Source organism: Pseudorca crassidens, chromosome 12, assembly GCF_039906515.1.
Source record: "Pseudorca crassidens isolate mPseCra1 chromosome 12, mPseCra1.hap1, whole genome shotgun sequence".
In the NCBI taxonomy this organism is placed as follows: Eukaryota; Metazoa; Chordata; class Mammalia; order Artiodactyla; family Delphinidae; genus Pseudorca; species Pseudorca crassidens.
In genome coordinates this window covers 13,484,387-13,496,561 of record NC_090307.1, presented here as the reverse complement: position 1 = coordinate 13,496,561, position 12,175 = coordinate 13,484,387, and the positions used below count along the sequence as shown (strand labels likewise).

General features: G+C 43.2%; 1 protein-coding gene across 5 annotated transcripts in view; it reads left to right on the top strand.

The window, feature by feature from the left end:
* The window catches only part of ZCCHC2 (zinc finger CCHC-type containing 2), a 58,481-nt gene that overhangs the window by 21,414 nt on the left and 24,892 nt on the right, over positions 1-12,175 (top strand). For all 5 annotated transcript variants that reach the window (XR_010932994.1, XR_010932993.1, XM_067698894.1 and 2 more), the window contains exons 5-8: positions 372-484; positions 6,313-6,407; positions 9,222-9,305; positions 11,246-11,303. Coding sequence is in view for 3 of the 5 variants with exons in the window: in XM_067698894.1 (XP_067554995.1) it covers positions 372-484; positions 6,313-6,407; positions 9,222-9,305; positions 11,246-11,303 (350 nt within the window). In the remaining 2 variants the exon portion in view is untranslated. The remainder of the gene's footprint in view (positions 1-371; positions 485-6,312; positions 6,408-9,221; positions 9,306-11,245; positions 11,304-12,175) is intronic.

Here is a 12,175-nt window from a genome sequence, read left to right as displayed (position 1 = left end):
ACAAAAGTGGTAACTACAAAGGCGGAGATCGCAGTTTTCAGAATACTATTTGAGGATAAAAATAATACTCCCTGTGCCCTGCAAAAGGCTCCATTTCACTAAAGAACCTTGGTGCGGTGTCCTGGGATGGGAGGGGAGTGCCGGCGGGCCCAGAGCAGGCTTAGTGCTGCCGGCACCCTCGGCCCCTCCCCTTCCCTCGGGACCCCGCGGTGCCCTGTGCAGTGCCGCTTTTCGGGAAGATTTAGAAAAGGAACTGCTTTGGGATGATTTCTAAGTAGGAGGCATTCATCTTCCTTTTGTGCCTCTGGTGTGTGACATATTTGTCAGTAAGTGAGAAACTTAACGTTGGTCGTGCCGTTTTTCTTTCCTAGCTTCCAAAGGAGTTGTCCTCGGAGACTTTTGACAAGACCATCTTAAGAGCCCTGAATCAGGGCTCATTGAAGAGGGAAGAATGGCGGCACCCTGACCTGGAGCCCATCCTGAGGTAACGGTTTACTGGCACCTCCCCGGCAGCCTCACAGGCTGGGCCATGGCTGTCCCGGGGCTGAGGATGGAGTTCCAGGGGAGATCACAGAGATTCCTCCTCTGGAGTACTTTTCAGAATGGACTTTTTATCCTTGTGTTATTTAGATCTAGGCTAGTAGTAGACACCAAACGAATTTCTCATATCCTTGTACTTTTCAGCTGTCTGTTATCATAAAAATCATTTCTGAAGTATGCAGATATTCAGTGAAACCTCTTATTTTCACCATAAAATATTTATTGGAAGAGGCCCTTGTCCAAGAGCTCAACTTTGGAGATGGTTTTGGATTTAAGTTGCTGAGTAAGATTAGGCTAATGGGTGGGAAAGTGAAGGGCAGCCGAGGTTTGCAGTGTGGTTTTGGTCATTGTTGGCGCTCATCCCTCTCTGAGGGCCCCCCTTTAGGAGAGAGAAACTAAGGAATAACGGCCAAGGAAACAAATGCTGTTATACTGGAAACTTGCAGTTATTAATGAGTAAAATAAGTGAAAGCAGTGTTGGCGCATATGTGGCTTAGAGTCGAGGCTTAGGTGAGACTGATCTGCCCTCTGAAGCTAAGCGGGCCCAGCCTGGGAGGAAGACTTGCTGAGGCAGAGGTGCGAGCCTTTTCATGCAGTGACCCTCCTGCTGCCCCCAGGCCCCCTGAGTATTCTCAGGATGGGGTGGGGCTGGGGACAGAAGCAGAAATCCGGGAGGGAGGGTATTTTCATTGTATGACAAGATTTAAGGTGTGATTTGGAAGCAAATGAGGGAAACCAGAGAGGAGATGGAGGGAGTGACTGGGAAAAGGCAGCGGAGCAGAGAGCTGGAGAGTCCGATTCGAGGCCCCCCTACGAGCGCGAGCACGATGGAAGGCGTGGAGGGACTGAAGAGCGACCTGGAGGCTGGAGCCAGACGTGGAGTGGCCGGGGAGCAGCCTCAGGGGAGCGCCCGTCCCGCGCAGCCCGGCGCACAATGGGCTGTGAGGAAAGCGGGCCGGGCCGGCGGGATTTTAGAGTCAGAAGGCACCAGCCCATTCACTGAAGGGCGGGCATCCCAGAGGGCACAGTGGGAGGGTCCAGAGAAGGCCGAGGAGAAGTGGGAGGGGCTGGGTCTCTTGGGGGTGGGCACAGAGAGCATTCCAGGGCTGAGATGGGGTGGGGTTGGGTGAGGAAGAGTTGGCTGAACTCGAGTCCCCTGTGCTGCTGCTCAAGCATCGGTGGGCGTGTGCATCCCTGGGGAGCCTGTTAAAGGGCAGAGTCATGCCGCACAGTTCTGGGGTGAGCGCAGTGCTGGGATTCTAGGCTGCTGGAGGCGCGTGGTCCGCAGAGCACGCCTTAGAGGGTGGCGCGCTCCCAGGCCCCCACACATACAGGTGGCTCAGGAGGGGCTTGTGCAGCTGTGATACGGGGGTGGGGGGGTGGCAGCGCGAGCCTGGTGTCTGCGCTGGGTGACAGCCTCTGGGGAGGGAAGTCATTCCCCCCCCCCCCCCCGCATGGTGGTGGGAGGCGTGGCCTAATGTTCCAGAGGGTGCACACATGACAGGTGGCCCGGCAGGGCGTGGGGCCCAGACGGGCTCAGGAGCGCGCATGCTCAGGGCTCCGAAGGGAGAAGCAGTGACAGTGGGAGACAGATAAGCTTACTACAGGGGGATGGGCCTAGTTAGGGTATATATTAAGAATCATGAGAACCAAGTTTCTCTGTTGGAGAAGAGAGTTATGGTATGGAAAGGAGAAAACCAGAATGAACCGTGGAGTGTCTCATTGGAATTGAAGATACCGGTGCAGACTCATGATTTTCAGTATATATAGGTAGATACAGAAATAAATGTGGTTGTGTGTGTACACGTGTGTTCCCTGACTCTGGTCATTGAAAGGGTCTGGAAGCAGCCACACCCCAGTAGTGGTGGGCATCCCTGGTATCCAGAGCTTGACTTGTAACTCCGTTCTCCACTGAACAGAGCTAGGGCTCCTTGGAGGAGAAGCTGATTGCAGGGCTGGAGGAGGAAAAATACAAGATGAGCCCGTCGTGCCAGAGAGCAAGGAAGCGCTCAGGGAATGTTTGGCTTGGTCACAGGACAAAGGCTAGCTTGAAGGGGCTCCTACTGGTCAAATCTGGAGCAAATTGAACATCAAAATAAATAAGAACAGTATCATTGAATAAAATAGGAAACCGTGGGTCCATGTTGAGATAAATAATAAACGAATAGATTGAATGTTTGAGGACTAGGACATTTACATTGTCAAAGTCATTCCCCAGAGCTTCTTACTTCTAAAGAAGGGAGAGTAACCCTGGGTGGAGAAGTCTGACAGATGCTACTTGGATCCAGGAGAGTGAACTTGACTCAGGATCGCCTACCACACAGTAGGCAGCACCGAAGGAGCACTGCCTCACTCCTGTGATATTCCTGCTGTGAACCTAATCTCCAGGAAACAGCAGACAAACCCAAATTGTGATCATTCCACAAAATATCTGCGCTGTCCTCTTAAAGGCAGGACAGTTGAGGGAGGGCTGAGAAGATAGCACGGCTAGCTGGATGCAGCACAGGATCTGAACTGGGTCTTTGTGGTAAAAAGGATACTTTGGGATCAATTGGCAAAATTTAACTGGTGTCTGGGGGTTAGGAGGTCACGATTTATCAGTATTAACGTCCTGATTTTGATTGTAGGAGAATGTCTTTGTAGGAATACTCATGTTTCACCCGGTGTTGGGGCAGCAGAGGTCAGTTATTTATGGTTTAGAAAGAAAATTCTCTTTATTTGCAACTTCGTAAGTTTGAGGTTTTCAGAGGGAAAAAAAATACTTCCACAAGGAGCCACTTTCAGAAATTTGGCTCTTGGCCAACACCACAATTAAGAAGTATGTGTTGGACTCCTTGTTATACCTTTTAGGATTCTCCTCATATGATCTCGTGTGTGTGTGTGTGTGTGTGTGTGTGTGTGTGTGTGTGTGTGTGTGTGTGTGTAGCCTTTTTACTCTAAAGATGTTATTCAAGCTGTTTGTGGAGAATGCAAAGGAAGGTGTAATGTGAAAAGTCCCTAATATCCCTTTCTTCAAGTCTACTCACTAGAAGTGGCCTTCATTAAAAACTTACATACCTTTCCAAAAATTTTCTGTGCACGTACACATCCCTGAATTTGCGTATTTGTGTGTATTTCCTTTGCGCAAATGAATCTCCTTTGCACACTTTTTTGCCACTTAGTCTTTTCATTAAATGTATTGGACATGGTAAAGCATCAGTACATGTAAAAAAGATTGCTGCCTCATTTTTTATTTGCTACGTAATGTTCCATTTTTAGTTGTACCATAATTAAACTAATCAGTGTATTTTATGGCTCTTTTGGTTCTTCCTAAATATTTTAAAGCTACAAGAATATTACAGTGACTGTCCACATATATGTTTCTTAACACACTTCTCTGTAAGAGAAATGTCTGGAATTGGAATTTTTGGTCAGAAGTACAGTGTGCATTTTTTAATATGCGGTACTTCCAGATTACTTCTGAGGAGGCAGTAGCACTTTATACCCTCAGAAGCCTTGTTTTTGCATCTCCTCCACACCTCAGCAGACATAAATACTCTCAGCTTCTCATCTTTGCCAGTCTCTCAAAAAGGAAGACTGTATCTCATTTTAATCTGTATTTGAGTGGCCATTTGTACTTTCCTGTGAATGAATTTTTCAGTCGCTTTCACTTTTTTATTGATTACTAATTTATAAGAGTTATTTGTTAGATAAAAGAAAGGAGCACTGTTTGTCATTTCTTGACCATGCAGAAGGTTTAAATTTTTATGTAGTTGGATTTATCAGTCTTTTCTCTTACGGGTTCAGGGTTTTGTGTCCAGCTTGAAAAGACTTTTTCTCTTCAAAAATTATATTTTTAAAATGTTTTCTTCGTAAGACTTCCTTTTAAAAACATCTTTGATTCTTTTGTATGGCTAGCCTGTGGTCTCAACACCATTAATTGGATTTTAGGACACTTATTGTCAGTTTGTGAATTTTAGATTAGTATCGCTATAATTCATTTAAGAAATGTAGCAATTATAAAGGAGGGGCAGAAATGAAAGCGAGAGGTAGGTAATGAATTTATAAGTGAAGTGGAGATTGGATTGGTACAGGACATACTGCATTTACTTCCAAGTACACTGTAAATTAGGAAAATGAAGATATGGCACTGAAATGTACATTTGGGGTTGGATGACTTCTGTTATGTCAAAATGTAATCCTGGGCTTCCCTGGTGGCGCAGTGGTTGAGAGTCTGCCTGCCGATGCAGGGGACACGGGTTTGTGCCCCGGTCCGGGAAGATCCCACATGCCGCGGAGCGGCTGGGCCCGTGAGCCGTGGCCGCTGAGCCTGCGCGTCCGGAGCCTGTGCTCCGCAACGGGAGAGGCCACAACAGTGAGAGGCCCATGTACCACAAAAACAAACAAACAAAAAATGTAATCCTGTTTTTCTTATTTGATTGCTTGAGTAGTTTATGGCCACTTTGGGTTCTAGTTGGGTATAACTGCCATCTTGTGGTTATGCAGCAATGAACCCTGACTTGAGTCTGATTCCAGCCAAGCCCCTGCCTTTATCTCAGGTGTGGTTTTCCTATACTGGATATGCCTGTACTTTTGACCAGTTAATTTGGTTTGTAAATGTAACTGGGCAGTAGATGCCTTTGGATTTTAATCCTCAGCCTTAGGTAATGTGTTCAGACCTGGAAATTTAGATTAGCTCCACACTTTGTATCTCAATTTCTCTTCCATCTCTTCATTTCCTCCCTTTGTCTTCCTATTGAATATTTACCTCCACATTTGAGAACCAAGAAGCAATTTTGTCTAATGCACAAGGCAACTTTGGTCCATAAGGGTCATCTCTTGATATGGTATTTTGATGATTTTATAACTAATCTGAATGATAGGTCCAAAACCTTGGGGAGACATTAAGAATTAAATTTTTAAATGAGCATTTAAAATGTTCAAAAGTAATGGAAGGGGGTTTGGATGTTGAGCAGGGTGACAGTTTAATATGCGTATACTATTTGAGTGTCATAATCTTGAAGAATGTTAGTATATTCCCTAAGAAGAAATCGGAACTGAAAGGCCAGATAGCTTGTTTAGGGTGATTCAGCTTTTAAGCGATTGAGCTGGTACTCAGATCCCAAGTAAACTTTGCATTAGACTGTGCTGTAACTATGCCCCTTTTTGCAGAGTCCCTTTTGTAGGGAAGACCTCCAGTTGGAATCTTCTAATGACATTAGTAAAGCATGAGGAAAGCTGTTTTTTAAAGATAACAGCTTAGAATTATGGTATGATACATATTGAGGTGAATCATCAGTCATACCTTAGTCTGTAGTAATACTTGTAACTAACTTGGCCGCTGCGTTCCGTTCGTAGTTTCCAGAACTCCTGCATCCCGAACTTCCGAACCTCTTACTTTCAGACTGTGGGAAGGTGCCTTCATGGTACACCCAAATGATGAAAAGTAACACCTATGAAGAAGGGTAAAGAAACTGAAGTTGTTTTTCTGAGCAGAAAGGCGACTATTGGACCACTTGGGTAAAAGGCTGAAGTAATACATAGTTGGTTAGAATTGAAGCATTACCACTAGATTATATAAAATTAAAAATAAGCCTGTTTATTAGATTCTTGTAAATAAGTCTTTTATTCACTTCCTCCTATGGGGAATACATTAGCAAATAATATTCTTTTCCTTAGGAAAACAGTTTTTTATACCTGAATTAAACTGCCACTGGGTTTGTTTACAATCTAAACTATCTCGTGGATTTATAGTACATGAAATTAATGAATGTCTTTTCTTTTTATATGCAGGCAGCTATTTTCAACTTCATCACGAGCTTTTCTACAGAATCAGAAAGTACACAGCTTTTTTCAGTCCATATCATCAGACCCTCTACACAGCCTCAGTAAGTGCCCCTCTGCTTCTCTGTAGAAATTTGGCCTTTTCCTTGCTTGGATTTCTTGCTTTACCATGCCATCTTGTATGGGATTGTCACTTTAGTTAAGGTCAAGGAATAGTGGCATACAAAATGAGAAACATTTGTAGTTTTTAGTGAATTTTACACTGCAATTTTAAAGAAAATAACTTACAACAGCTAATGTGACAAAACAGTAATGACCTATATGCAGAAAGAATATAAAAAAGAGTGTATGTATGTATATATATGACTGATTCACTTTGCTGTACAGCAGAAACTAACACAACACTGTAAATCAGCTACACTCTAGTAAAAAGTAAAAAATTAAAAAAAAAAAGCTAATGTCACAAAACAGACTGATTCCAAGGCAAGGGCCAAGTATCTCAAACTCGTGGGCATACTGGATCCTCAAGTTCCTTGGGAGATCTGGCTTACAGGTTGTAGAGATGCTGCAGTGCTGCTTGCATGATGGATAACCTCTCATGATGTGCCCCTGTTCCCATAATGACCTCCCCGGCCTCTTAGGCTGGAAACTCTGGCCTTACTCTTTTCACTTTTCCTCTTTGTATTCAGTCATTTAAAGGCCAAGTCATGCCAGACAAAGGACATCATCCTTTTTACCCCTCCTCACCAATCCCATTGTTAGTTAGGTCTTTTTTTCATGCACAGACTGTGCAAAGCCTCACTTGTCTCAGATTCTAGTTTCTTACTGTACTATAACCTGTCCCGGGCTTGTCTCGGGGATCAATTTGTTAATCCTCTATTTAGAACCTTAAACGTTTGCTGTGAAATTCAAGCCCTGCCGTGAGCCCCTTGAGCCGCCTCTCGCCTCTCTCGGGCTCACAGGCTTGGCAGCCACTCAGGACACCCTCCCTGCCTTTTCCTGTCCCAGGGTCTTGGCTCGTTCTGCACCCCATCTTTTGTTACAGTCTGTTAAAATCACACCTGTTTCAGGACCCAACTGAAATAACACCTCGTGAGGATTCCCTAGATTTCTCTTATGTTCCTGTGGTTTGGTTTTGCCTGCATGTTTCAGCATTCATCATGGTCTACCTTGAGTTTAGTTTTATACACGTCTATCTTAGCTGCCTTTTTTAACAAATATTTTGCCAGTAACATCGATGTGTGCTTTAGGAGAATTTCTGCTAACTTTAAGCACAGCCACTGTGGCAAGTTGCTGTGTATTTTTCTTGTTTTTCAAATCTTTCCTTCTGCTTTCAACAAAGCCATGTCTCCCTGTATCTAGAGGGGAAAGAAAATGCATTTTTCCTCAGTTCGAAGTGGGAGAAAAAAAAGGTAAAAAAAAAAATAGTATGATTGGATATTTATTGTAACATAGGGGTTAACTTTTAGTTTTTCTAATCATTTGTGTGTATGTATATATCTCTTAAACAATTTAAACAAAAAGTAGCAACTAGAATTAATGACTCTTCATGACTAAGACGAGATGAACAACTCCATGTTTAAATTCATGTCTGAATAGTGGCAATAGCTTTTTGAAAAGAGAATCCTGATCATTCTAGAGTCATAACAGATTTAACAGTCAGTGCTTTTCACTTGAACCAAGTGTGGTTTTTAATGAATATCTATAAATAGCGTCTGTCTAATTCTAAAAAAGCACTGAAGCATGAACTTAAGCTTTTAATTCAGATTTTAGCAGGCTGCCTAGGAAAATGTACCCAAGTGAGTAGTACACACATAAATAACAGAAAACCCGTCTGCAGAGTTTGGCAGTATCTAAATTACATGAGCAATGCTAAAGAGGCTGGTAGATTTTAAGGTATCAGTTCGTTGTGAAATCAAAATAGTGTATTAAAGGACATGTTTTGAGGGCTTCCCTGGTGGCGTGGTGGTTGGGAGTCTGCCTGCTGATGCAGGGGACGTGGGTTCGTGCCCCGGTCTGGGAGGATCCCGCGTGCCGCGGAGCGGCTGGGCCCGTGGGCCGTGGCTGCTGGGCCTGCGCGTCCAGGGCCTGTGCTCCGCGACGGGAGAGGCCACGGCAGTGAGAGGCCCACGTGCCGTAAAAAATAAATAAATAAATAAATAAAGTAAAGGACATGTTTTGAGATTGTGGAAAATCTGGTCAGGATGTTCAAATTATTTCTCCAAAGAACACACCATTGGCAAAGTTCATTTGCACTTACTCTTTTAAGAAATGACAGCTCTAACTTCCCCTGCCCCCGCAATAGAGAGCAATATTCCATATCTGACAGCTGAGAGAACAAATGTTAAACTCCTGAATGACTTAAAATGTTGACCTCCAGAAGCCTACTGGTCTGTATTTTAATGGAGACGTAATCCAGTGCATCAGAGTGGGTTCCATGGGTCAGTGCTGGTCCGTGACTGCTGGTCACTGGTCTATGGTAGAAGAACAGGAACAGAGAGGAGACGCTGGGAGTAATCTGACGTTGCCACATTATACTGTCTTTCATAAAAGGAGCGATCCACACAAACTGGAGATTCTGAAAAACCTTACACAGCACAGATAGCTGAGAAGCACTAATCTAGTCCATCTCCTCATTTTGCACAAGAGCACACGGGGGCAGGCAGACATGAAGCAGCTTGCTTCACTCCTGTGGCTTTTATGGGGAGAGCTGGCTCCATGCTTCAGTGTCCCCACTCCCAGTCCAGGGTTTTGTGCTATGTCCTCTAGCTTTCTTCAAAGTCTTAACTACTAGACATGTTCTCTTTACCATTAACTCTCCACTCTCATCCTCCGTGGGAGAAGAGTAATTATTATATTTGTTTTTCTCACTATTATAATTTTCCCTAAAAGTTAATGGTATTTAATACTTCCCGCAGATAACTTACAATCCTCTCTGAAGACCTCTAAGATATTAGAACACTTAAAAGAAGACAGCTCAGAAGCTTCAAGTCAAGAAGAAGGTAAACACTGATTCACTGGAATAAAGTCCTTCTGCGTGATGTTGTCACAGGGATAGGTAAACAAACCGTTAGAACAGGTTAAGGAACTGAGAAACAGACATATGGGAACTTGGAATGTGACAGGTGGCCTTACAGAAAAGTGGGGAAAGAATATGCAATAAATGGTATTGGCTGGCTTTCCAGTCAAAAAAAAAAAGTTATATAATTAGATCCCTACTTCTTTGGGCCCAGAAAATTTCAAATGAATAACAAATTATTTGCAACATATATAAACTTAATGTAATATGTAAAATGTAAAACTTAAATTTTTAAATGTTAATAGTCTGGGATGAGAAGGCTTTCTTGACAGGCCAGAGCATGACCATAGTGGAGATCTTTCTAATCTAAATGAAAGCTTAACAAGTGACAAGAGGTTACCATTCAGAGGACATTTGCAGGATATTTACAGGTGTAAAGACTATACGTCCAGACTATAGATTCTTCTAAAAATCATTGAGAAAATCAGTCTGGTCAACAATATGGGGAAAGATAAACATAGGCAGTTCTCACAGAAGAAACTTGAATGGTTCAGCCTCACGAGTAGTCCAGAAAATGCAAACTAAAAACAATGAGAAAAAAGAAAAAACAAACAAACAATGAGAGGGGCTTCGCTGGTGGCGCAGTGGTTAAGAATCTGCCTGCCAATGCAGGGGACACGGGTTCGAGCCCTGGTCCACGAAGACCCCACATGCCACGGAGCAGCTAAGCCCGTGCACCACAACTACTGAGCCTGTGCTCTAGAGCCCGCGAGCCACAACCACTGAGCCTGTGTGCCACAACTACTGAAGCCCGTGTGCCTAGAGCCCGTGCTCTGCAACAAGAGAAGCCACCGCAATGAGAAGCCCGTGCACGCAACGAAGAGTAGCCCCCCGCTCGCCGCAACTAAAGAAAGCCCGCGCGCAGCAACAAAGACCCAATGCGGCCAAAAATAAATAAATAAAATAATTAAGAAACAAAAAAACAATGAGAGATTAGTTCACACTCATCAGATTGGCAAACCATTTTCAAGTCTGACATTATCAAAGATATGAAGTAATGGGAATCCTCATCTACTGTTGATGGGAATTTAAATTGGTACAACTCTTGGTACAACTATTTTGGACAAAAATTTGACACTCTCGTGAAGTTGGAGGTGATTAATGCTCCTATCCAGCAGTTCTGCTTCTATGAAAATTGTCGTCCGTGTGTTCAGGGGCCAGGGATTCAGGCTCTCCCAGCAGCTTATGGGTAACAGCAAGTACTTGGATGTTAACCCAAATGTTTCAAATGTTAATAAAGTTATAAATAGATTGTGGTACATTCATGCTAGGTGGCAATTAAAATAAAGCGTATTTATAGTATATTCAAACATGTAGCACCACTGTGTGTTTGAATACACACAGGGGTAGTTAAAATAAAAACATGCACTAGATTATTTCAACTAGTTAACCTCCGTAGAGGGAGGGAGCCGAATGGAATGGAGGGAGGCCTTCGGTTGTTTCTGGGATATTTCCTTTCCTAATAAAAAGAGGCAAATACAGAGATACCTGGGAGGTGGGTACATGGGTGTTGGTTTTATTAACATGTGGTGTTTTGATATTTGAGACACTTCTTTTTTTTTCTAATGATTAAAAAAGAGCCTGAAATTGAATGTGTGGTTTTGCAGCATAATGCTCATGTCAAATTTCGTAGTCTTGGACAAAATTGATTTTGCTATTAGGTGGAACATATTTGAGAGGATATTTAAGGAAATTACTGTGCCTTTGAAAAATTGTTTCTTTAAGGAATTTTCTGTGAAAAATGCTTGGAAGTGCTCTACGTGGTCTGTCAACACTGTTATGGTTACATACATTAGTTGCGTCTTCCTTTTGGATTTTGTAGAAGCATATGGTATAATAAATTGTTTTTTTCCTCCACTCTAGATGTATTACAGCACACCATAATCCACAAGAAACATACCGGGAAAAATCCCCTTGTGAAGTAGGTATCTAGTTCCTAAAACATGAATGACTTTGTGTGTTTTTAAATCAGCATCACTTTTACTTTCTGGTGTATTTGGCTATAATTCTGCCGGTTTACTGTTCGCTTGTTATTTGTCTCACCTTTTCTGTGTTTTCCTTTCTCTCCTTTCTTGCTTTTGGGCGTTTTTTTAAAATTCTGTTTTTCTCTTCTATTAGCCTTGATAGTTCTCCATACGTTGTTTTTCGATTTTTCTGATGGTTACCTAGAGGTTTTATTCTACATCTTTGACTTAGGAAGGTCTGATATTTGTGCTTGTACCATTTCCCACGTGAGGACCTTGGATCACTGTAACTTCACTTACCTCTTCCCAGCTTATAAACTGTAGCTGTCATGCATCTTAATTCTGTTTTAAACCTCATGAAACCTTTTTGCATTAATCATTTAGGTTTCTACCATTCCACTGTTCTTCATTCCTTCCAGTGTGCCTGAGCATCCTGCTAACTGAGGAACGCTTGAGAATTCCCTGTCATCATATCTGCCAGTAATGAAATCACTTTGTTTTTATCTGGAAAAAATGTCTATTTTGCCTTCAGTTTTGAAAGACATTTTTGCTCATATGACATAGGGCTCCAGGCTAGCAGTTACTTTCTGTGAGTGCTCGGAAGCTCCAGTGTCGCTGTCTCCGGTCTAGTGCCCTTGGTCCTTCACATCATATCCTCTCAGCCCAGTTTGATTTCTGCTGCAAGCCACATAAAATCATTTACGTGACTTCTAACCCCCCTCACACTGCGACCGTCCCTCCGCAGGCCCTGCCTCGTGACTGTCCGCCTCCTGCCTCAGGGCCCGCGCTGATTCTATGAGCCTGCTTAGCCCTTGAACCAGCCCAGTTC